We start from the raw sequence: 27,315 nt of genomic DNA, 5'->3' as shown, positions 1-27,315 counted from the left end.
CGGTCGCCCCCCCGCGGACGTCGTTCCTGCCCTCTCCTCCCCTTCCCCCTCCTTACCTCTCTCTCTTCCTCTGCTTTCCTACGGTTCCCCCGGGCCCCTCCTCGTCCTCATCCATCCATATTGCACACGACCCCCCCCCTCCCCCATATCTCCTCCTCCTGGCTGGAGGTTTTGCCCGCGGTCCCAACCGTGGGGGTGAGGGCGCCTCAGACACCTTTAACCCTTTAAGAGCCCAGGCCTTCTGTCCGTCCGTCCGCCCGTCAGTCCGTCAGTCCACAGGAGCAGCGCCGGCCTCTTCCCTCCCCCTTCTCTCTCTCTCTCTCTCTCTCTCTCTCTCTCTCTCTCTCTCTGTCTGTCTGTCTCTCTTCCAGTTTCACACATACTGCACACACACACACACACACATGCGTGCGCATGCGTTCATCACTCTGGCCACGTTAACCTTTTCTGGAGGCGCAGGTATTTAACTTTTACTCTTCCTCTGCACGACCTCTGGGGGAGGGGGAGGGGGGAGGGGCTGGGAGGGATGTCGGGGGCACGGCGCTGTGGGGTGGAATGATTTCTTCTTCTGAGGCACGTAGAATTGTGTGTGTGCGTGTGTGTGTGTGTGTGTGTATCTGTCTACCCATGTAGGCCTGCTGAAAAATGCATCCGAGGGTGAATGAGAAAGGAAAGGGAGAGGGAGTTAGAGAGAAAAGAGAGAGAGAGAAAGAGAGAGGTTGTGCGTATACATCCTCCTCCTCTGCGCCAGGTGCATGTGTGTGTGTGTGTGTGTGTGTGTGTGTGTGTGTGTGTGTGTGTGTGTGTTGGTAAATGTGGTTTAACGGGACAATTGGCCTGAATACACACCACACTAACAGGACATTTTGGATTAGCAGGACAGGACTGGTGTCCTGCTAATTCATGGACAATTCTGAAATAGCAGAAGTGTTTCTATTGGTCTAGAGAGCCCAAATCCACCTTTTTTTTTTTATGTCCTGTTAATACACATACACCCGACTTTTTTGTGTCTGAACAGCGCCCCCATAGGTTGTGTAATGCTACTGCATGTTCATACACAAGCTCATGAATATTCACACACAGTGTATGTTTTGAAGCACCTGATTGGCTGGGTGTCAGAGTCCTGTTAATGCACATACATGTTTTTATGAACATTTCAATGACATAGCATTTTGGGTGAATAACGTTAGTCATAAACACTCTTCAGGGGTCTGCCATTATAATAGCAACACCACAGGCCCCATGTGGCCCCCAGGGGCCCCTGGCTGCCATAAGCACACCGTTGCTCCGATCCACACTAAACTTGGCACACACACCGTTCAGGGGTCTGCCATTATAATAGCAACACCAAGGGCCCCATGTGGCCCCCAGGGGCCCCTGGCTGCCACAGGCACACCGTTGCTCTGATCCACACTAAACTTGATTGTACAAACACCGTTCTGGGGGTCTGCCATTATAATAGCAACACCACAGGCCCCACGTGGCCCCCAGGGGCCCCTGGCTGCCACAGGCATACCGTTGCTCCGATCCACACTAAACTTGGCACAAACACCGTTCAGGGGTCTACCATTATAATAGCAACACAAGGGGCCCAATGTGGCCCCCGGGTGCCCCTGGCTGACACAGGCACACCGTTGCTCCGATCCGCACTAAACTTGATTGCACAAACACCGTTCAGGGGTCGGCCATTATAATAGCAACACAAGGGGCCCAATGTGGCCCCCAGGGGCCCCTGGCTGCCACAGGCATACCATTGCTCCGATCCACACTAAACTTGATTGAACAAACACCGTTCAGGGGTCGGCCATTATAATAGCAACACAAGGGGCCCAATGTGGCTCCCAGGGGCCCCTGGCTGCCACAGGCACACCGTTGCTCCAATCCACACTAAACTTGGCATAAACACTGTTCAGGGGTCTACCATGTTGGTGGTTTGCCACACCATGGGCCTGCAACATGATTTGCATAACATACAGACAATGTTTCTTAATTATACAAATTTAACCAGATATTGCAATTGTTGTATTGTTATTTTGTGTAATAATTAATCAAAACGTCCCAAAAAATCACGTTTATATTAATGTCCATTTTCCAAGTTTGCCAACATTTTAGCTCACTCCAAGGAGGCTATGCATATTTTACAAACCACTCATCCAATTGACTGTACATTTTGTGGTTCTTACATGTTTCTATTTTTTATTAATGAATTGCATTTGTTTTCTTAATGAAAATCTTGGCCGGATTTAAAAGGCATTTTTAGAATGGGCCCCAGGCCTAAATGGATTAATGCAGTGGTTCTCAACCTTTTCAGGACACAACCCCCTAAATTAATAATAATAGCAGATCTACATGCTCACGAGGATGTAGATTGGCTATTTTCACAATTTCTGCATAATATTTGTCAATTTGGCCAATGTATAATTTAAACTGTCACTCTAGAGGTATTAGAAAGTACATAAACTGTCACTTTAAAAATGTGTAGCTATACAAGTGATGACCATGGTAATCAAATGGCTATTCGCATAACAGGTTTACCAGGCAGGCAGTGAGTGGTGGGCTTGCACATACCCCCCTATTCATATGGATAGGCTACTTTAACACCTACTGTAGGTTTCCAGCGGTGACTGTATGTGCATTGTGCGTGTCTCAGGCTACCTGGCTCCATTACTGTGATAGATGAGATTTGTTCAAAGCAAACTTTTAGTTAGCACGCACACATCTAAAGGCGCTCGTGCATGTGACGTCAATAAATGACCGTCCGCCCTGAAAAGAAAACCCCAAAGCACCACTGGTAGCAGCTCTGCACAGTCATGTATGCTGATCAGCGTAGCTCCTATATACAGTATCACATGACCACATCATGACCATGACATCATGTACAGTACATATGAGTTTAAGTTAACTCCGACATACAGGAGTAGGCAGGCACCCAGGCACCATTTTTACCCTTGGGTAAAAATGCTAATTAAGTTCAAGCCTACAGATCATTTTGGTCACTTTATCATCTAATCAGGCTTTTATGAACACCCTGAACAGTTTTTAATATTTATATATTTGATGTAAATGTTATCTTTCCCCCCAGGCTCAGGGCCTCTCCACATACACACCCATTGTAACTTCAAACTTCATTAAAAACACACACTATTTTTTTCTGGTGACTCATACTACCCTCCTAATACGTGAGCAGGCCGTGTTTTCTCAATAACCCTTTTCATTTATTTTTAATAATTCTTTGGGAAAATTTGAAAAATTAAAATTATTACAAATAAATGAAAAATTGTATCGAAAAAAAACATGGCCTGCTCATGTATTAGGAGGGTAGTATGAGTCACCAGAAAAAAATATAATGGAGTTTGAAGTTACAATGGGTGTGTGTGGGGAGAGGCCCTGAGCCTGGGGAGGCAGACCCATGCAAGGCAGAGTTTTTTTAAATGGAATATCCCTTTAAATCCCGATACTGATTCTAGAATTATTCCTCTACACAGTATTACACAGTATAGGCAAAATTCTTGTGTTACGAATTGTGTGTACATCTTGTAGATCAATGACTTCACTAGCCTTCAGATACAGTATATGACACCAAAGTAGCTTACTACAATTCTAAGGTCAAATTATTCTAAAAAAGCTTGTGACCTTGACCTTTTATCACTGAACTGTACTGTCTGTACTGTACTGTCTGTACTTTTACTGTACTGTAAAAACAGTGCAGTAAAAGTTTGTTTATCGGTGATGACACTGATTGACAAATTGTAGCATTCCCTGTGGGATCATAAAGCACCAAATAGAGTGTCTCGTTTGGCTTGAATAAAGCATAGCCTTATTAGCCTACTACCAAGGTTGTCCCGAATATGCCATTTCCTCATATGTGACACAATGTTACTATAGTCCGGCCAGTTTGTGCAGTATTTTGATGGAATCGCGCACTTTTTTGCCTGAAATGCTCGGACTACAATCAGTCTAACCTGCTTGATTCCTCCAGACTCAAATCTAATCCTCATCTCCTTGCTTGAGGGATCAGGGATTTAAAGTTCCTTGAAGTACACAAGTTCCTTGAAGTACACAATAAAGAGGAGCTCAAGTGGGACACAACGCACGTGAGGATAAAGAATTTGCAACTATATTGCTTTTATCACCTGAAGAGGTTCGGAGTCTAGGCTACTGCATCCTCAGGCTGGACTACAATAGCTCCATTGAGAGTGTTCTGTCACACCTGGATTCGCCCTCGAGAATTATTAAAGTTATATCACTGGATTGATCCAGACAGACAAACAGTCTTTTAATTATATAAAAGAAAATAATGTGTGAATTAAATCAAACAAGCCACCTGTCCTGTTCTCTGATTGGCTGTAGCACGTCTCTACTCTCAGTGCTGTCACAACCCATGTTAGGCTTTTAGGTTATAGGACGGCAAAAGGATCATCTGGGCTAGCATGTTGCATTGTGAACCGGGCTTAAGATATCTGTTATACAATCCGGGATGAGGTGCGTGTGTGCGCGTGTGCGTGGGTGCATCCGGCAGTGGTAGGTCACGTCAGACAGTGGGTAGGTAGGAGTCTATGGCATCTCAGTGATGTCATGATGACTCAGACATGCAACAAATCGGTCATATATCTGCACAAAAAGGGGAAAATTGCCCCCATTGATTACGGAAGGGTACTTTAGAAATCTGAAGATACCCTTACACTTAAACCTTATGCTGTATGTTTACTGTTCAGAGAGAAAGCAATGGTGCACAGTCATTTAGATAATCATCTGGGGACCCCCTCCCCAAAATAATTCCCTGACCCAGAGGTTGAGAACCACTGCTTTAACTAACCAGAACAAAAAAATAAGCCATGTGCATAGATTACACAGATTATGAGTTCCATTTGGTTCCATTTGTATATAGTCACTAGTAAGACTACCCTAAGCATAAAGTAACACGTAGGATTTACTTTCACACATATTCACAGTATTTAAAGCCTTGCCTTGTACAGACTGCATACAAACAAACCAACTGACTGTGGGGGGAGGGGCAGCTTCTCACTCACACAGTTTTGAGTGAGTGCAGTGAGGGAGATGGGGGATGGGCAGGCAGCACAGGTGAATTTGATCAGTGGCTGATTGCATTGCAAGCTAGTAATCAGCAAGTGGGCTACAGTGGAAAGAATGAGTGAAAGGGTTTCCCTGCACAAGGTGAAATCTTTGAAAAGAGTGGAGGAGAGCTTAACTCAAATTGGTTAACAATCGGCAGACAAACAGGCAGGCAGGCAGGCAGACAGACAGACAGACAGACAGACAGACAGACAGACAGACAGACAGACAGACAGACAGACAGACAGATAATGTTAATTTAACCTTGCATCATGAGACTTAGTGTTCATTTGGTTCCATTTGTACTGTCAGAGCAGTGTAGATGTTGTTGACTAAAACTATGACGAAAAGTATTTGTCGATTGCATTTCTTTCACTGACAAAAACTAAATAAAAACTAAGCTGTGATGACTAAAACTAAGACTAATTATATTGACAATTTCGTCAACAAAATCAAAACTAGACTAAAACGTTAGGGAGGGACTAGTGGAGTAGAGAGTCATTTTATGTTTGGTTGTTCTCAAGTGTTGCGTGCTGAAAATAGCAGATCTACAAGCTCACAACGTGTCGCGCAACGCGTTGTGAGCTTGTAGATCTGCTATTTTCAGCACACAACCAAGTGTAAAATCACTCATTACGATGCCATCAAGGCCTGCCAAAATACATTTTAGTTGACTAAATGAACTGTAGATTTAGTCGCCTAAAAATGTATGATATTTAGTCGACTAAAATTAGACTAAAACTAAAACTCTTCAGGTCACTAAATTATGACTAAAATTAAATGACATTTTATTCAAAACTAAATCAAAATTTGTTGTCAAAAACAACAGTGTCAGAGTCCCTGGGCCTGAACAGTGGTTCTCAAAGTGGATTCCAACCTGGAATTCACTTTGAGAACCACTGTGTGAACAGAATATGAACATTTTTACATAACAGCATGGTAGCAATATCAGAATAATGATAGTTGACAAAGTAACCATCTTGGTGGTGCCGGTGGTGATAACATTAATATCCAAAGAAAACATTTGCCTTGTCATGGCATGTTCGGGGACATCATGAGCATTTAGCAATACAAAAGATTTGCATTCATTCAACCTTTATTTAATTTCTCGAAAAGATCAATTGAGGGAGATCCTCATTTACTACTTTATTGAAAATAGATGTTTTGATTTATGTAAATGTGGGGGTTTCTGGACTAACGCTGGTATTAAACATAATTCTGGAAAAAGTAGCCTATTTATACATTTGCAGGCAACTGAATAATGGGGATGCAGTAACGCACTGTAGCTTATGAGATACTGCAAATCAATTATCAAATTATAATTGCCATAATTATTCCTTGCAGCTACAAAAATGATGTCATACAACATGTAACTCAACATTAAAGTAGGGCTGGGTGATAAATCTCAGACCTGACTTTCTTTTTTTTTAAGATTAGTTTTTTGGGCTTTTTATGCCTTTATTTGTTAGGATAGTAGACAGACAGGAAATGGGGAGAGAGATGGGGAATGACATGTGGCAAAGGTCGTCCGGATCGGGAATCGAACCGGCGACCTGCATACCTAGACTTGTGGATCTGCTATATTTTAAAGATTCACTTAATTTTTCTTCCTGTGCATTTACCCGCTGGAAAAAACAATGTCATTGCTTAATTGCAGTGCACCCAAAAACAACAAATGTATCAATAATTTATACCTACAATCGACAGGCTGCAGTCTAAGGCAGATTTTGGTTTCGGAAAATGATTTGAAAAATGCTCCCTTCAAATGTTCTGGGTAGCTATAATCACTGTAGCAGGTCCCCCAGCAGCAACGTTTCACCATGGCCGTAATAATGTAATATAAATGTTTTTGATATTAATTTGCCTATATACCAGTAAGACTCCCTAATCGGGTCACATTTATGATCGGCTACTTTTGACTATTTTCCCATATTTTTTTCCCAGGGGGTCCGTGGGGAGCCCTGGCGGTGGCTGGGCCCCTGGGTACCCCCTGGGTGCTGGCCCCGTCTCTCCCGGTCGATGGGGGGCCAAGGTACGGGCTTTTTAGCGGGTTATGGGAGCCAACTTTGGGTGGAAGTGTTTTGCTACGCTGTCGTCCAATCCTCACAGTTAGGGAGAGGGCTTTGCGACAGATCAATCATGCAGTAATCATGCAGATCTACAAGCTCGCAGCACGAAGCATTGTGAGCTTGTAGATCGTCTATTTTTTGGCAAAGAGATTTGGTAGAGAGTGAAAAACTACTGTATCAAGTACATATATTATGTACCTTTTACCAGAGGGTTTAAATAGTACTGGATATGCAGCTCGGCAAATAAAAGGTGAATTGATCCCAGTGTATGACAGAGGATGATATCACGATAAATTAAATCTCCACAATATGATTATTGTGAGTGTTTTTTATCACGATAAACGATAATATCGTATATTGTCCCATCCCTACGGTCTGAGGTGCTTTGGCGGTCTTCCCCGAATTTTGTCTGATTACAGCGGGGCAGGGCTACATTCCTGTGTCCTACAAAAAATAAATGTTGAACCTTGTTCATGATTGGTGTGTTTTTCAGCTATAGTTTTTGGTCTTATAACCCTTCCAGTAAATCTCTTATGAAAATCTCTAAAGAAGTCAAGAATAACAGACGAGCTGTAAAGTTAACTTCACAAAGCTTAAGTCTATTGACCCCTCAGTCATGACATTTTCAATGTCCCCCTTCGACCAAGATGGATGAAAATGCTAGTTTGTTCACTGCAGAACTTTATTAACAGTAGCTCAACATTGAAGATGTTGAAATCACATCTCTCAGCCTGTTCTCAGGCCTGCTAAGTCACACACAGTAGTCATATTGCATTGAATTGTAGTTTACCATCTCAGTGGCACCAACAACACTTAGTTAGTGAGCTTTGTATCGATGTCATTCCAGTCCTGCATGTTTACTGGCTTATATTCCACTTGTATGGTTGATCCTGAGGGCAAGTCAGGTGTTGAAACAGTAACACACCACTGTAGGCAAGAGACATTGACCGAAGTGCTGTACATGGTGCATAAATGACAAACAGGCCTACCAGTAAGACTCCCTAATCGGGAGATAAGCGACCGTCAGGTCACATGTATACACAAAGACGGATGTAACTGGCATTGGTTCCTAGTTGTGTGGACAATGTATAGTTTTGGTTGGCTCAGAGAATGTGGGGTGTACCGATTTTCGTGATTTTAGGGCAAAATTTGTAGGAGCAGTGTCCAAAAATGTGTTTGAAAAAATCGGCCTGATGGGGGCGCTATATGGGACAGATCCATGTTGATGACATGAGTGTAGACATACTGTGTAGCGATTTGCGCAGGAAAATTAAGGAACATTAAAAGCCAGCGAAAAAACAAATGTGTCTTAGGAAGAGATTTAAAAACATCAATAGAATGCCTTGTTTGTGTTTAGCTATGTCACATTTAATCACATTTGACCCTTAAATACCCTGCAGTGACATATTTTCATGTGTTTAATTGCAGCTGTCCTGTTAATGTAGTTAGTCCTGTTAATTCACATGGGCGGAGCTTAGAACCTAATTATCTAATGTCCTCCTAATGTAGGATTTTGTCAGATTGTTAAAACTTGAGTTGTGTTGAGTTTATTCAACTTTTGAAGTGAAATATGTGTTCTATGGCTCAAAATAGATTTTTTGACATGCTCCACATATTAGTAAAGCAAGTGGAAAGTGGTGTCCTGCTAATGTTGTAAACCGCAGGTTTGAGCTAAAGGGTCCTGCTAAACCACATCTACCAGTATAGGTGTGTGTGTGTGTGTGTGTGTGGTGTGTGGTGTGTCTGGCTGGGTGGGTGGGTGGGTGCATGAGCACAGAACAGCTATAGGTGGCTTCTCTTAGAATCTACTCTATCCACGAGTTTCCAACGCCCCATAGTGCATTGCGCAGACGCTGTACCGAGCTTCCGGCACCGCAGCCGAGTGTGATTTACAAGCTCACAACAGGCTGCATCTGCGACGCGACGTGAGCTTGTATGTCTGCTGTTAAACCAGAAGTGTGGTGCAAACAGGTCCAAATAATCTCCAGTAAACTCCCGCGGAAACAGGTGGATAGCGTTGTTCTCCATTGCCTTTACCACGTTAGTGAAATGGACCAGTTGAGTGGAACTGTTACTTTGACCACTTTTTCGGTCCGCACCGAATCTCTTCGCCAAAACATTGCCGATCTACAAGCTCACAATGCGTTGCGTTTGTGAGCTTGTAGATCTGCTATTTTTTTGGGCTTAACGTTCCCCCTCAGAATATGGACACTGCATGGGGTTCAAGTGGTTCATTGCATTGAGTCCGTGTTGATTGATGGAGCACTGTTTATGTGACCGGTTCATATCTGCCCTTTTCAGTCAGATATCTGCCAAAAATCAGACAAAAGGTGCATATCACATATAGGCTCTAATTGCCTGACAGCGTGCCGCGGGTTCGAGTCCCAATCCCGACAACCTCTGCTGCGTGTCTCTCCCCGTCTCTCTCTCCCTTTTTCCTGTCCATCTTCACTTAAAACTATCAACAAAGGAAAACAATCTTTAAAAAAGGGCACATTCTGTGCATGCTATCATGTATATGTATGCTATCATATATGTAATCTTATAATCTCACATTTGTGGTACATTTCCGGTGCCTGTAATTTTGTTGAGAGTGTCAGGGGCAGAAATTCACAAATAAAATATGTGTTTAATAGCGTTTACAGAAGTTGTCAAAAAGAAATATATATGTGTGTGTGTGTGTGTGTGTGTGTGTGTGTGTGTGTGTGTGTGTGTGTGTTTTAAAGATTAATTCAAAATTAGCTTTTGTTTAATTGAAAAAGTTGCATAGTTTGACTTTCATCAGATCAACATTGACAATCTCAAATGAGCTTAAGTTACATCTGACTGTAAATGGCAGCGTGGATCACATACCAGTGGGAATGGATGCAACCAGTTAAATGCATCATAGGCCTACGGTGTGACTGAGAAAGCTAATGGCCATCACAGTAGACTGTTACCTGCCTCTGAAGCGTACCGGTATATTGGCTCCATTGCCTAAGTGTTCATGGCAGAGAGTTATCACCGTAAACAAATATTTAACAGTTCCCTGAGAAAACAGACAGTTCCCTGACATCAATGGAATGTGAAATAGACAAGGATCTGAGGAAATTGTGCATACAAGAGTATAAATGTGCCAGCAGCACACAGCCTAATGAGCCCAAAGTGATGCTTCTCTTTGGTTAAACACATCTCCCTACGTAGACTAGATGTTAACGAACATCCTGACATATTGGCTACCTTGAGCATCAAACTGTATCCACTAGGAGTCAGGGGTTTTATCCCTGCCAAAAGGCCAAATTAGCTAATTTACTTACTACAGGTACATAATTTTACCTATTTTTAATGGTTTTTCGAGTTACTGTGTTGAATGTGTGTTTAAAGCGATGTCTAACTTTGGTACAATCTTGGGTTGTACCCAGTCATAATATTCTGAAAGTCCAAATATTGTCAGTCATCTTTATCGGTTGACAATTTTTTTTTTTTTTGCAGACAAAACAGGTTTTGGGTCTGTATCTGTTTGTCTGTATGTCTGTCATGAAAGTTGGGTTGTAATTGAAAATCGATCCGTGAAAAAAAGGTTTTGGTGAATCTCTGAAGCACCAACATTGTTTGAAGCACTTTAGTTGTTATTGGTAAGTATATTTGCAGCATAAAGATCAGCTGGCCTACTGAAGCATAGACTGGCACCACAGTAGGATATCGTCGTTGTCGGGTGGAAACCTGGCATGTCCAAAAGTGTTCGTTTTGTATTTATCATTTAAAAAATGAACTAAACTAGTGAAAACAGCCGGTCTACAAGCACACAACGCCTCGCACCGCGAGGCGTTGTGTGCTTGTAGATCTGCTGTTTTCACTAGTTTAGTGCGACGGCCTGGTATGATGAAGCAGGGCTTCACTTCGCGAAAGTACGTACAAATTTGAATCTTGGAGATACAAGGTTTCTGCCCGACAACAACGATATTCTCATAAACAGCGAGTCTGTCGTTCAGCTTCTCCACTGAACACTGCATTGTGCTGCTCCACGTCTTGTTTCTTTCTCCATTAACTGTCATTGCAGCCAAGCAGGTTTCTGAATCTCATTTTAATCACATAAACAAACTTGAACAAACTGGATTATACAATAATACATAAACGATGAGTCCTGTTCCTTCAGCTTAGGGAATCCTAATATCACTGAATGGTACTGATCACAGATTTATGTGTAAAAGAACAGACTCAAGCACTACTACCTTATTTGGACATAGATCAGTAGCTATAAAACCCAAGCTTGTACCAAAGTTCACTTCACTTTAACCACTTTCATGGCGCCATAATAATAATAAAACCTTTCTTTATAGGACTAAAAGTTAAAGTGTTCCACCCAAGCCAAATCATCTTAAGCCTAGCTTACTATATGCTATGTTGTTGTTTTTTACAGCAAGTTTGAAATCACTCCACTCCTGCGCCCTCTGCACCTTGACTCCCATCACCTCCATTTTTTCCTCCATCTTCTCCTCCTCCTCTCTGGTAGTGCCCCCCCCCCCCCCCCCTCCCGTCTCCTTTCCCATCTGCAGACACATTATTTGAACATCACCAGTTGGTTGATTCAACCTGCCCTCCATGTAGTCTCCTGCACCTCCCCCTTCACCTGTCCCCTCTCTCTCACTCCCTCGCTCGGGTCATCTGCTCCCAGGCTGCCCTGACGCTTCATTTAGGAGCCAGGTCTTAATTCACAGAACCTCGCAGACAGAACGTCAATAAAGTCAGGGACATCGCCCACATCAGGGGTGCGGGGAATTCTGTTTTTATTTTTTGACCCATTTAGACCTGGAACGCATTATTACTTTAACCATTATTTTATGCTTTAGCTATTGAAAAATTGTAGATCTGCTATTTTTGAAAAATCGTGAAAGTCCCGATTCTATAAATGTCTTCTGAATCCTTCTAAGGTTTTGTAAAAACGCATGTTTCTATGTCAGTGGTTCTCAAACGTTTTCATGTCAACCCCCCAATCTCAAAATATAATAATATGTATCAGGGACCCTCGCTAGAAGCGAGTATTTGAGTTACAAATGTTCGCTTCAAAAAAGATATATTCTATGATTTGCAAAAATATTTTTCGATAGTTAAAGCAAAAAATAATGATTAAAGTGGTTCAAATCTAGAGTGACACGGATGCAGGTCTAAATGGGTTTCAGCATGGCTGGCTATGAATGGGCTTTCGACTCGAATGTAGTCCAGTCCAAAGCTTCGACAAATGCACCCATTCATTCTCTACGCCGAATGGTCACGGTCACGACGGCCGAGGAGTGCATGCTCCGGTGATGCTCATGATGTGTGCTAACCTTTTAGACGTGCGTGAATCCACACAAATCCATCCTCACATTTAGAGAGAGAGAGAGAGAGAGAGAGAGAGAGAGAGAGAGAGAGAGAGAGAGTGTGTGTGTGTTGGGGGGGAGGTGGTACTTTGTGCATATCTAAAATTCTTAGCAGGTGCTCAATTCAAAAGGTGCACAGTGCGTACGGTGGTGGCCCGACGAAAATAGCAGGTCTATTCGAGCTCAGAAGATCGGTCGACTCTGTTCGGTGAGCGACGACCGTCACACGACAGAGTTGGCCATAAATTATAACGCTTGTAGAGGACTTTTATTTTGTAGACATTTTCACTCTAACGAGCGTTATAAAGACAAGAGGGGGAGGGCTGCTGGTCAGCCTGTTTAAGCCCCTTACTGCTCAAATTTACAAATGCAAAATAAAGGTGCTTACCATCTTGTCCTAAATGTAATCTATCCATCAGGAAGCTATATATATCGTCATGGTCCGATGAAAACCTTGTATGTCCAAAACCATTCGTTTTGCATTTATCATTTTAAAAATGATTTAAACTAGTGAAAACAGCCGATCTACAAGCACACAACGCCTCGTGGTGCGAGGCGTTGTGTGCTTGTAGATCTGCTGTTTTCACTACTTTTGTGCGACGGCCTTGTATGATGAAGCAGGGCTTTACTTTGCGAAAGAACATACAAATTTTAAACTTGGAGATACGAGGTTTCCACTCTACAACGACGATATAAATGTTCTTTTCTTTTAACCTACTAGGTCAAAAATGTTGGCAAAATAACATAACAATTGTTTTGAAAAATACTAATACACTAACCACTAGAAAAGTCTTATTTTGTTGTTCCGACACAAACAGAGCTTTACATTTCTCTTTCAGGCGTTTGGCTGACTCTGTGAAACAGAGTGGGGGATGGGGTTGGAAATCACTGTGTTCACTGGTCAAACAATCACTGCTCATCTTGCTGCCCTTCCCTCCTTTTCTCTGTCCGTCTCTCATATGGATGTTTTTTCCTCTTTCTACCAAACTTTTTCTGTCTTTGTCCCACTGTCTGTCTGTCTGTCTGTCTGTCTGTCTGTCTGTCTGTCTGTCTGTCTGTCTCCTGTCTTACTCTTTGTCTCGCTCTCTATCAATGTTTGTGTCTGTCTGTCTGTCTATATGTCTGTCTGTCTATCTATCTGTCTGTCTGTCTGTCCGTCTCCTCTCCTCTCCTCCTCTCTCGTCTGCTGTCTTGTTTCCTCTGTGTGTATATGTGTGTTGCTGTCACTGACTCTCGCTGTATCCACCTTCGGTGAAACCCAACAGGAGCAGCACCCGGTAAAGTTGTGCCTCTCTCCTCTCCTCTTCCTCCATCCTGTGACGCCCCCCCCTCCTCCATCCCTTCTGCTCCATCCGCCAGATCAGAATATAATAGCTTCTCGCTCTTTCTTTCTTTGTTCCTCTGCTCGTTCGCTCTCATGTCTTCGTCCCCCCGTTGCATTCTGCACCCATGCAGCGGTCCGACTTTGGGTCATCTTGTATACGCCCGCATCTGTCACTTATTATGACACAGCTGGAACCGACTCACCTCGCAATAACACACAAAAAAAGATTCAGTATGACAAATTAGCATGATCCCACCGGTTTACAGTGTAAAGCTGATAACAGTTATGCTTGATTAAGATTTTTGCCCAATATGCATTACTAGCATTTGTGCACATGTTTACCTGCAATATACTATGCATCTATTGTGGTACTATTACAGTATGTGCGTTGCGTGCGTGCATGTGTGCATGTGTGCGTGTGAGAATCAAGCCGGTGTTAATTCCTAACACCTATCGCCTTTACCGGGCTTTACTTTAATACTCTCAGACTGCTCTTGATAGAGAAACCTCAGTCCACTCAGCATCAAAGGAGGAAGGCCTATTGATTATCGATTGACATGCACACACACACACACACACCTACACACAAAACACACAACCGCCCGAACCCTGCCTTCCTCACACACACACACACACACACACACACACACACGCACACGCACACACACGCGCACACACACACACACACACACACACACACACACACACACACACACACACACACACACACACACACACACACACACGCACACACACACACACCACAGAGCTGCCAAGGCCCAAACAACTCAATCAATCTGCCACGAATTGAATTGTCTAGCGTCTTTGGCGACGGGAGCTGAGTTCATAGTTAAAGAACGGGTCTTGATGGACGACCTGCGCTCTTCTAAAGGCTTGGCAGGCGTCCAGGGCTGCGCTGCCTGCTGCCTTGTGTTTTTTTAAATGGCCCATCCACTTACATTAAAGATCAACTCCCACCATTTACTCCGGTGGCACCCACCGATTTCTCCTGGGTGATTTTGGTTTATAGGCAATACAAATCAAGGAGCGAACATACCGTTATGGCCCTTATAGGGAGGAAGGCAGCGTATAAAGTACGCGCTCACTAGGAGAGCGAGAGGCGTTTGTCTTTCCCCCCCCGAAAAATGGTTCCTAGTTTTACGCTCGCTCTCCCTCTCTCATGACCCGTTCCAGTTCTCTTGGTGCAACGTGTGTTTGGTGTACTTGTCGCGTGATGACATCATACCTCTCAAGGGCTTTGGCATGGCTTCCATTCCTCGTCCACCTGTTCTCCAAGTTAAACCATGTTTCAAGAAATTTAAAAATAAATAAATAAATAAAGATATCTCAGTGGAAGTAATGGAAGCCATGTCAAACCTACACAGCGTGGGACGCCGGCCCGTCCATGTAGTGTTTCTGTAGTGAGGATTATATCGTCATAATCCGACGCCATTTAACGCTAAAAAGCCCTCGCCACCATCCACTGTACAAACACCTACATCTGAAGAACCGAACAGCACTTCACTGAAAAAGAAAGAAAGAGGTTTGGCTGGGCATTCTGTCGGTGAGATGCCTGTCCATAATGGAATGAGTTAACATCTCATGTATGATGATGATGATGATGATGATGATGATGATGATGATAAGGCTGCTTCCTGAGGTCCATGAAACCAACCGATCAGGCAACTGGTCACCCTCCTCGCACTGGTTTCATGTCTGACGCACACTCTAAAAGTCGCTTGTCTTTTTCCGCAAAAAGAAGAGACTCAAAGGAGTTTCGAGTGTTGCCATGTTGAGCAAGCACATTAGATATAAAAGCACATGGCAACAACGACGAGGCAGCTGGCGTCTTCCAAAAGGCTGTGGTAAGAGCCTCTTTGAGACCCCCACCCTACCTGATCACCTGCCCCGGCCCTTACCCTGACACCTGTTGTTCTCTGATCAACCTCCAGGGGGAGCAGCAAGGGCAAAGACATCAGCACAATCAAGTCGTTGCGTGTGCTGAGGGTGCTGCGACCTCTCAAGACCATCAAACGACTGCCCAAACTAAAGGTACAGTAAGGATGTGTCAGGCGTTTACATTCGAATAAATGATTTGATTCCATGTCAAACACGCAAGAGGAAGCACTTTGAGGAAGCAGAATTGATTCAGGTCCCTGCAGGGTTCGATATCAAATTAGGTAAATTAGATTAAAAAGTAGGGTGCGTATCACCTACTGTACAATATCTGTACTTGTTTATGTTCACGGTTAAAACCCTAAAGGAGTAGTTCACCCCCAAAACGACCTTTTTTCAAATAAATGTAGTGGCGTAAAAGTAAAATATTTGGATCCAAATTGTATGTATTGGAAATTGGAAATACTCAAGTAAAGTACAACTAACTCAAAATTGTACTTAAGTACAATACTTCTACTTAGTGACTTTACACCACTGACTTTTGCTCAAGTAAAGTTTGGATTCCAGACTTTGACTTAGATAGTACTTTTTCCACCACTGATCATACAGCAGGTGTGCCCTAGTAACCGTGCTGTGCCGTGCTCCTCTCCCCCAGGCGGTGTTTGACTGTGTGGTCAACTCTCTGAAGAACGTGCTGAACATTCTGATCGTCTACATGCTCTTCATGTTCATCTTCGCTGTGGTGGCCGTGCAGCTGTTCAAGGGTCGCTTCTTCTTCTGCACGGACGAATCCAAGGAGTTTGCGCGCGACTGCAGGTTGGCTTTAAGTTTCACGTTTTCATCAGACATGATCATGTTTGTTGATCCTGCATGGGCCTTGGTTCAGCTCAACCTGTGGTAGTCCTGCAGTGCAATCTGAGATTCATATACTGTAGGTTTAATCTCCCTAGCTAGAGTTCTCCTTCTGCTATGTTACTTTAAAGTGGCTTGCAGACTGTTTTGAGTTTGTTTAGACAGGAACACTCACGTCAGAGTCATTTGAACCATTTATTGCAACAAATGGAATACAGTTAAACTTGGCGTTAAAGGGCTCCTTGTTCTGAATTTTGTATCCATGGATCCAACAAGCAGAGGTATAGAGAAACCAAGCCGTATTTAAAGGGGCCTCCCTTACTGAGCTTGAACTCTGATTGGAGTATGACAGTGTGACATAATGACCAGCAGAATGAGGAATAGGAAAGGAGCTGACTGACATCAGATTACAGCTGGGCGGGCAAGACTCTTGTAGGGGTGGGCGATATGGTGATAATTATCGTTGAGACGATACAATGTCTCCACGATATGCCTTTTCAGAGATATCGTATATATCGTGATACAATTGAGGGAGCCTTGTATAAAAATCCTGTTTAATCGTTAATACAGAGATTAATTGCAGAATTTGATTTAAACCTGCATTTGGTCTAAATCAGTAGTTCTCAAACTTTAAAATGTCAAGGTCCCCTTTCGGGTCCATTTGGTTTCATTTGTATACTGTCAGGGTTACATACTTGTAAAGTTCAATTTAGACCTCCCAAAAGGAACCCAGAGAGTCTATTTTTGTCAAGTAACTTGAAAAATAACCATAAAAACCAACGTGAAAAAGAATTGTGATAAAATCGTGTATCGTGGTACAGCTTTGGGAAAATATCGCGATATTGTATTTTTCCATATCGCCCACACCTAGACTCTTGTATCCTGCATAAACTAACGCTTAAGCTTCATTTCTTTGCCTCACGGTATAACGTGTCTCCTCCTCAGGGGCGAGTACCTGGTGTACGAACGAGATGAGGTTAAGGCTCAGAAGCGGGAGTGGAAGAAGTACGATTTCCACTACGACAACGTGGCTTGGGCCCTGCTCACCCTCTTCACGGTCTCGACTGGAGAGGGGTGGCCGCAGTGAGTAGCACGCACGCGCACGCGCACGCACACACACGCACGCACACACACACACACACACACACACACACACACACACACACACACACACACACACACACACACACACACACACACACACACACACGGTAACACACTATTATGTACTGTAACATACAAGCTGTACTCGGCCAGATGAAAACCCTTCCAATCAATATTAATAGGTGATAAATCGCCACTCGTTATCTAAGCTTCCAAGCTGTGGAACTACCGTAGCTGTGCATTTTGTTGAACCAATTAAAACCCTATATATATACTCCGGTGTCCCACATCATGGGTCTATCCTTTTGTAAAAACTGTGAATATGACAATATTTGTACATTTTCTTTCGTAAAGTAAAGCCCTGCTTCACCATACAAGCCTGTCGCACAAAAGTAGTGAAAATAGCAGATCTACAAGCACACAATGCCTACTCAAATGTATTTATCACTTATACAATACAATGATACATACAGTACAATACAAAACTAACGGTTTTGGACATACAAGGTTTCAAGGTTACAAGGTTTTACAACAACGATATATTATTCCCTGGCTGCTCGGCACAGTAGAAGACAACCAATTAAGCTATTTAGACCTGAACACAAATCTGTGTCACTTTAGATTTGAACCACTTATTTTATGCTTTAACTATTAAAAAATCACACCCGTGTGAACTGAGCGGTGGTTTACCCCCCCCCCCCCCCCCCCCCTCCCCCCTGTGTGTGTGTGCGTGCGTGTGTGTGTGTGTGTGTGTGTGCCTGGTCTGGCCTGGCCTGAACAACAGCGCCCCTCCCTTAACATGTGTGGTCATAAAAGGTACTGCAGGCCTACATACAGACACACACGCACACACACACACACACACGCACGCATACACACACGGCCACGTATAGGAGACGGTGTAACCACCGCGCAAAAATAGCATATGTATAATATACAAGCTCCCAGCGCGGCTCCCAGAGTGCCACGCTGCGAGCTTGGAGATCTGCTATTTTTCAATAGTTAAAGCATTAAATAATTCTAGGCCCTTAAGAGCCGGGAGGTTTCTTGCAGAGAGCCACCCGACTGAGACACAATGATTGTCTCTGTCGGGTGGAAACCTCATATGCCCCAAACATGCTTTTCAGGAAACAGAAAAACGAATGTGTTTCAGTGGACGCAATTTAGTTATTATTTAGTCAGAATCTCAGGTTGATACTTTGAATTGGTTCCATATTCATAAAAACCCAAAGGAGATTTTCTTTTTTTTTTAAAACTTGTAATCTACAATCTAAAAGCTCACATTGTGGCACATTGTGAGCTTGTAGATAAGCTTTTTTCCCCACTGTACTTTTACACATCTGTTGTGCGTCGAAATCTAGGGCACTCATTTAGGAAAAAAGCATAAGTTGAGATGCAGTGCGGAGATACAAAGGTTTCTGCCTAACAGCGGTGGTATTTAATATGTATATTTAACAAACCCCACATGGGAAAACAAAACCTTTAGGCTTAGAAAGAAAGGCAGAGCCAACTAGTGGTGGTGGTGGTGGTGGTGGGAGCAAACAAGTGCACACAGTACCACCCTTCAGTGACACTGACAGCTAGAACAACAGTGAATGAGGTGAACTTAAATAGACCACCAAATTGGTCAGCTACCTTGACACAGCAACCTGCAGTGTTGCAGACACATCATATCCATGTACATCGCCCACATAGTGCACAGGGAATGTATGCATTTAAAACCTCTCGTGTGTGTGTGTGTGTGTGTGTGTGCGTGCGTGCGTGCGTGCGTGCGAGCGTGCGTGCGTGCGTGGTGCGTGTGTGTGTGTGTGTGTGTGTTGAGGCACCGCTCAAAGATTATGTTGCTATATACCGTACATACACAGCAACGGGGGTTCCCGTCATAAAGAGGTTAATGGATTACAAAGTTGAAATGTGGAGTGTATTGATGTGGTTGTCTCTTCCTCCCAGGGTGCTAAAACACTCAGTGGATTCCACATATGAGAACCAGGGCCCGAGCCCGGGGTACCGGATGGAGATGTCCATCTTTTACGTGGTGTACTTCGTTGTCTTCCCCTTCTTCTTCGTCAACATCTTCGTGGCTCTCATCATCATCACCTTCCAGGAACAGGGGGACAAGATGATGGAGGACTACAGCCTAGAGAAGAACGAGGTGATTTGAAGGGGATGGGATCGCAAAGGCTAGACTGGGGACGGGAGATGTAGGGGGAGAGAGTGACGCGCAAATTGTAGTGACATTGTTTAAACGTACTATTGGCGAGTGGCGATTACGTTTTACTCATGAAACAAAAGTTATTGATTGCAGTTTTATTATGAATTATGAATTACATTAAATGTAGGCTTTGTAACAAAAGTTGCACAAGGCAGATATGCCAAAAACCTTGCATAATTGAATAACTTTATAAATAAAATGTTTGAAACGAAAGGCTTTTGCACACCTACAGCGACAGGTGCTGCAAACAATGGTCGGTGAACTGAAAGGGCAAAAACTCCACGCACACTGTCTTCAAATGCAAAAAGGGGAATTTAATAAAGAGATGCAACGTTTCGGTATTTAAACCTTCAAATACCGAAACGTTGCATCTCTTTATTAAATTCCCCTTTTTGCATTTGAAGACAGTGTGCATGGAGTTTTTGCCCTTTCATAAATAAAATGTTTGACTATATATATGACAATTTTTCAACATGGAAATGCCGATTATGCTGATTATGCAAAAAATGATTTGCGATTACCTCAAATAATTGCAACTGTGATTTGTGACAGACAGGCCTATTGGTTTGCAAGTCGCCCAGGTCACACTCAACCCTTTCACCTTAACTCCACACACCACAGTGACCCCTGCAGGTCAGAGATGGTTCTGTAAATGTCTGCTATAATGGCATCTCTGGAACCAGTGAGTCTCACATTTAAATACTTTGACCTGGGCTTACAGTAACTCCAGCTAAAATAACTCAGCAATGTGCAGGAGTGCAGGAGGTGGCACTGCTTTTTGTCCAGAACCCCTCAAGGGAGTCTCATTTAAAGTTGCTGTCTGGAACTTATTTTAATGAAATGTTATTAGTCAGGGCAACCAGACTATAGTACTTGTCCAACTTTTCTTTCCGGATAAACTCTATTTTGACGCGCTACTCCTCCCGCAGTTTTGGTGGCACACACTTGGGTCACATGTCACTTCGACCGGCTTCATCGGGAAAGAGATACGTTATATAGTTTAATTTATATTCATTTATTCGTGAATTCATTTTTCTATTGACTTGAATGGGAAAATGCAAAAAATTAACTTTTCCCAACTTTCCTCTGTGCGAGGCGTTGTCACTAGTTTAAATCATTTTCAAAATGATAAATACAAAATAAACTGTTTTGGATATATAAGGTTTCCACCTGACAATGAGGAAATGGATAAATAAACAGTAAGGATTTTACTTTTAGGATTAATCTCCTCAGCCCACCTGTGGAAGTGGGTCACCACCACAGACCAACAGATTGTTCGCCACACTGCTCGTCTTCCTTCAAGGCAAAACTAGCTCAAATATTTTAAAAGCACAAGCCCTGTACACGTTGTTTACCGGGATCCCCAGGGCTATGTGTACTGTACTTTGCCGGCTCCCTCCCTATAACATTTAGTCTAGTTTGTATTCGTTGAGCAAATGATCAAAATATTTTGCCATCATCATAGCTTAGTTTTTATTTCGTTTCCGTCAGTGAAAAAAGGTAGCCGACTAGTCGTGTGTTTACCTCATTGACAGTTCTCTCTCACTCTCTCTCTCTCTCTCTCTCTCTCTCTCTCTCTCTCTCTCTCCCCCCCCATCTTCTGTCCCTCTCCTGCAGAGAGCCTGTATAGATTTTGCCATCAACGCCAGGCCCCTGACGCGTCACATGCCCAAGAACAAGCTGAGCTTCCAGTACCGCATGTGGCAGTTCGTGGTGTCCCAGCCCTTTGAATACAGCGTCATGGCTCTGATTGCACTCAACACCGTTGTCCTTATGATGAAGGTACAGCGTCTCCTGCTCTCTGTGGAAATACTGTGTGTACTATAATACTCCACTGCAGTGGTTTCATAACGTTTTGGCTCAGGTCACACCCCTAAATAACCTTTTCATCCACGGCACCCCTGAATTGTTCTTAATAGCACCTTACATTTAAGTCATATTACTAGCAACAGGCAAGATACATTTATTTAAGAAGTACATTCTATTTTTTTCCCCCGTTTCTACGGTTTCTTGGGCTGGATATGGCAGCCTGGAACAGTTGTTCAAGTGCAGCTGTTAGCATGTTAGTAAACGTGCCACAACAATAATGAATTGCACCTATGCAGCTGACCTGCAGAACCTGGGAATATACCATTTTGTCAAGATGGGGAGAATAAAAGTGTGGAGAATATAATTATAATACCTTGTTAATTTGACCATTTTTGCATTTGTAGTTATTTTAATGTAATTCAACAACATAATAACCAGCACAGATAGACAAAGAGACATTCAAGGTTTCCAGATGCCAAATTGTGATAGAAAATCTTACAACATCCCTCGTATTAACAGCTTATGATAAAAGTCAACAAAGTCATCTGTGTGACAGTGTCCAAAACAACCAAAACCTTGCACTAGAACAGTGGTTCTCAAACAAAATTATTTTGTGGGGTCCCCAGATGATTAGCTTAATGTAAAAAAAAAGAAAGAAATCTCACTCAACGGCAAACATACCAACATAAGTGTATACAGGGACACATTTATAAAGTGTCAATTTCAAGATTTTCAAGACAAAACTGGTCAAACATTAAGTAAGCAAGATTGTGAAAATAGCCGATCTACATGCTCACAACGCCTCGCAACACGAGTTGCAAGGCGTTGTGAGCATGTAGATATCCTATTTTCACAATATGTATCTGTGGAACCGAGTCACATTAAATGTAATACCTACAATTCCAAGTGTTGTCAGGGTGGGGGTCCCCAGTTCATATATGTTTATTTTGGGGGTCACAGCCTAAAAAGGTTTGAGAACTCCTGCACTAGAAGGTCTGCTGTTTTAGGACAAATACATGGATTCCATTACCCTTTATGGAAAAGGTTGATCTGGAGCTCAGTTTTAACTCGAGCTCAGTTCGGCTGTTCTTGAGAGACTAGCCCAAACCAAACACTACTCTTTCTTTTGCCCCTGTGCGTGTGTGCGTGCATGCTCGCTTGCGTGCGTGCGTGCGCGTGTGTGTGTGTGTGTGTGTGTGTGTGTGTGTGTGTGTGTGTGTGTGTGTGTGTGTGTGTGTGTGTGTGTGTGTGCGTGCTCAGTTTGACGGTGCGTCATTAACATACGATGACGTCCTGAAGAACCTCAACATTGTCTTCACCACTTTCTTCTTCATGGAATCGATCCTCAAGATCATCGCCTTCGGCCCTCTGGTAAGACCCAGGCACACACACGCACACACACACACACACGCACGCACACACACACACACGCACACACACGCACACACACACACACACACACACGCACGCACACACACACACGCGCACACGCACGCACGCACACACACACACACACACACACACACACACACACACACACACACACACACACACACACACACACACACACACACAGAGACTCCATTGGAAAGTCCTTATCTAGGCTGACCCAGTCCATGTTCCTTACTGTTTGGTCTTATTATTCATTTATAAAGCAGGTTATTTCTGTAGACAGATCTAGAGCATGTTCTTCTCCTTGGAGCAGCCAGAGCAGATCTCACAGCAGAGGCACGCTATTAGCTACACCCCCCCCCCCCCCCCCCCTCTCTGCTTCCAGCCTGTCTCCACGGTAACAACAACACCGTTGGCCGGGATGCATTCTCTGTGCTGCACTGGGTTTGTGTGTGTGTGTGTGTGTGTGTGTGTGTGTGTGTGTGTGTGTGTGTGTGTGTGTGTGTGTGTGTGTGTGTGTGTGTGTGTGTGTGTGTGTGTGTGTGTGTGTGTGTGTGTGTGTGTGTGTGTGTGTGTGTGTAGGGGTTGGGGTTGGGGAGTTCTGCCTGATGTATATGTAGTTGCATAATATAATAGAGCTGATCCACAAGCTCAGATTGATTGCGTTGAGAGCTTGTAAATCAGTTATTTTCAGCTGTAGGTTTTTGGGGTTAAAATGGAATTTGTTTTTGAATAAAATGGCATTCGTAAAATTTCCATCAGCGTGAAACCCGTGACGCGCGCGTGTGTGCGTATGTGTGCGCGTGTGCGTGTGTGTGTGTGTGTGTGTGTGTGTGTGTGTGTGTGTGTGTGTGTGTGTGTGTGCATTCCTTAGTTTTGAGAAGTGTGTGATTGTTTACCTTTCTATATCACTGTGTTCTCACTGGGCTAACGCACATTTCTCTCTCTCTCTCTCTCTCTCTCTCTCTCTCTCTCTCTCTCTCTCTCTCTCTCTCTCTCTCTCTCTTGTCCCTGATAGAATTATTTCAAGGACGCTTGGAACATATTTGATTTTGTCTCCGTTCTCGGAGCCATCACTGACATATTAGTGACAGAACTAGGGGTAAGTGCATTGGCGTGTTAAAAATCTGATTTGTTTATTATGAAACCAATGTTGTGTTTGTGTACATAACTGAGGAATTAGCCCAAATAAAATGACTAGGGTACGGTATCAGAAGCTCAGCTCTCACATGTAAAGTTGTACATTCAGTTTCCTAGAAATATTAAACCACTGAAACCCATAATTATGCTTCATTGACCAATGGGGGGGATCCAAATCTCTTTGACGAAAATACCCCATCTACCAGCTCACGTGACATGTGGAATAAATGCCATGTAAAAATAGCTCATTCTAAAGATTGATTTGGGCTGATTCTTCATTCGCAACGCATTCTCTCTCCCAAAACTCTGACGGCACATGTTGACTAGGGGAGATATTAGTTAATGTACGATTCTGTCCCTATCGAGACATAACTCTAGAGTCAGCAAATCTTTGAATATTTATTTTTCAAAGTAAAGTAGGCCGTTTGGGGAGTGACAATGTGTTTTTATGTTCATACAGTCTTTCCACTGAAACCAGTGATCATCTTACTCTATAGATACACATGGAGAACTACACTGTAAAATAGTACTGTATTCCTATTGAAAGTACTGTAAAATAGTGCTGTACACATTCCTATTGAAAGTCAAGAATACTCTGCTAATAGCTCTGCTACGTTTTGCCCATGTGTATCTATTGACCTTTTGTTATTGTGTGTTATTGTGTGTGTGTGTGTGTGTGTGTGTGTGTGTGTGTGTGTGTGTGTGTGTGTGTGTGTGTGTGTGTGTGTGTGTGTGTGTGTGTGTGTGTGTGTGTGTGTGTGTGTGTGTGTGCGCGTGCGCGCGAGTGTGACTGCCAGTGTTTCTGTGTATCTGTGTGTGTATATCGCTGCTGTCAGTTGGAAATCTCATATTTATTTATTTTCATATATAAATAAATAATATATATAATATGTAAAATAATAATAAAAAGAGAACATACAAGGTTTTCACCCGACAGCAGTGATATACTGTATAATGTGTTGTTTTTATTTTCATTTTACATTGCATTGATTCTGTGTTAATCTAGCGTCCACTGTGGTTGCATTTGTGAGGACAGAGTTATAAAGGGATACATTAACCCATTTAGGCCTGACCTAAGTTTTCTCAAAAACAATATTTTTCAAAAATTACCCTACAAAAACAAATATGATGCTACACTGATATTATATATATATATATATATATATATATATATATATATATATTAGGGCTGGGATGCGATAAAAAAAATTAATCTAATTAATTACAGGCTCTGTGATTAATTAATCGCAATTAATCGCATTTTAATCGCACATCGATATTTGACCTGGGAAGCATTTTTTTTTTCAAGTGAATCAACGAAATCTAAATTTCGCATCCACTGGGCCAAGCGAAGCGTTCTGATCGGCTACTTCTCCCTTTGCGTTTGTTGTCTCTTCTTGGTTGGTGCATCGCTATGATTGGTAATGTATGCCCGAAACTGAAGGTTCTGGGGTGCAAAAACTAAGTGCGATTAAAATGCGTTAATTTTTTTAATCGCGTTAATTTTCTGTAATTAATTAATCGCAATTAATCAGTTAAAGTCCCAGCCTTAATATATATATATATATATATATATATATATATATATATATATATATATATATATATATATAGTATTTTCAACTAATAATAATACTGCTTTGATCAAGGCAATAGTTAAGGTAGCTAAGACTGGGCTACATGGTGTGTAACTACATCTGTGCCCCTCTTTTATTAAGTATGTTTTTAAAGCGGAACTATGTAACTTTTTTAATGAATAGAATGTGGTTTTGGTTTCAGCACTTGCTCTGGAAACCGGGTTCAAATCCGAGGGTAGAAAAGGAAGGTTACATAGTGCTGCTTTAAAGTGGAGGCTGAAAATGTTTTTGTTGTTGAGACCACTCACTATCTGACTGTGTTAACAGTCCAAACCTCAGTGTTCAGTTAACGTATAATGAGTTAACAACGCTGAAGGTCTGTTTGATCTGTGTTGTGTCGTTGTTAACCATACCCATAATGACTCCGTCTTCTCCTTCTATCTCTTTACATGCTTTCTTTAAACCTCTCTACTTGTGTTGGTGCCCTACGTCCCCCTCCCCTCCCCCCCACCCTTCCTGTGATATAAAAAAAAAAAAAATCCATCCAATCAAAATGCACTATGAACTCCTCCTCCATCTTGTTCTCCATCCATGATGTGTGGTGGTGCTGCTGTGATGATGATGATGATGATGATGTGCGTTCCGTCCCCATGCCCCCCGCCCCCCCCAACAACTACAACTACAACAACTACAACAACAATACCACCCGACCACCCTCCTCCCAACTGTCTCTCACTCACACCCTACTGTACATCCCAAACCAAAACTTATGATAATAACAATAAATACGCCTTCCCCCCTCCATTCATTCTTCTACATCTACGCATAATGTAGGATATGGTTGGTTTGTAATTTATCTCTCGACGCTTTCTGCTGCATCCTCATTGGTCAATGCATTATCCCCTCCTCCTCCTCCTCCTCCTCCTCCTCATGCCCCTGTGGCCAATCGTGACCTTGGACACTCCCCCTGACCTCTGACCTCTGTGCATGTGCTTCCTGTATGATGGATTTTGAACTTGTTCCGGGTACACCACCACCACCATAGCACAACAAGGGTTGTTCTATAATTAGACGTGTACATTAGGGGCGTAACGATAGAGAGATAGAATCGCATCATGATACATGGTTGACGCTGCGATACCTGGACGATATTGTTTCATTCATGGCGATACGATACGATTTGATTCAATGATTTAAAATCGATATAGTAACTATTTAGCAAAGAAATGTAATCTGTCAATAGTGTCAAATGTGTCAATAGTGCAGTTTTTTATGGATATGGATATAAATAACTAAACACTAGTCTGTGATTCTATAGCAAATACAGGGACATTATTTTTCAACACATTATGGACAAACCAGCACCTTGACATGAACACAGAGATTACACACATTTATCAATAGACCAAGTAGCTATATGGAATGGAAAAGTAATTAGACCCCTCTTTTTTTCCCTTAAAATTGCTAAATACAAGGTGTAAGTACTTAGTCGAGTACTTAGTCGATTATTACCGGTTATTTACTTTGT

General features: G+C 42.8%; 1 protein-coding gene across 1 annotated transcript in view; it reads left to right on the top strand.

Annotated features, from left to right (window-relative positions):
• cacna1ab (calcium channel, voltage-dependent, P/Q type, alpha 1A subunit, b) overlaps nt 1-27,315 on the top strand; it is a gene marked incomplete at both ends in the record, with an annotated part of 204,523 nt that overhangs the window by 133,292 nt on the left and 43,916 nt on the right. Inside the window, 7 exons of the mRNA XM_080722505.1 lie at nt 15,758-15,857; nt 16,357-16,517; nt 17,499-17,636; nt 19,608-19,809; nt 21,487-21,651; nt 22,939-23,049; nt 24,089-24,172. Coding sequence (XP_080578631.1) covers nt 15,758-15,857; nt 16,357-16,517; nt 17,499-17,636; nt 19,608-19,809; nt 21,487-21,651; nt 22,939-23,049; nt 24,089-24,172 — 961 coding nt within the window. The remainder of the gene's footprint in view (nt 1-15,757; nt 15,858-16,356; nt 16,518-17,498; nt 17,637-19,607; nt 19,810-21,486; nt 21,652-22,938; nt 23,050-24,088; nt 24,173-27,315) is intronic.

Source organism: Nannobrachium achirus (genome assembly GCF_963921795.1).
Source record: "Nannobrachium achirus genome assembly, chromosome: 3".
Classification (NCBI taxonomy): domain Eukaryota; kingdom Metazoa; phylum Chordata; class Actinopteri; order Myctophiformes; family Myctophidae; genus Nannobrachium; species Nannobrachium achirus.
The sequence above is the reverse complement of the archived record's forward strand: the minus strand, read 5'-3'. Positions and strand labels throughout refer to the sequence as shown.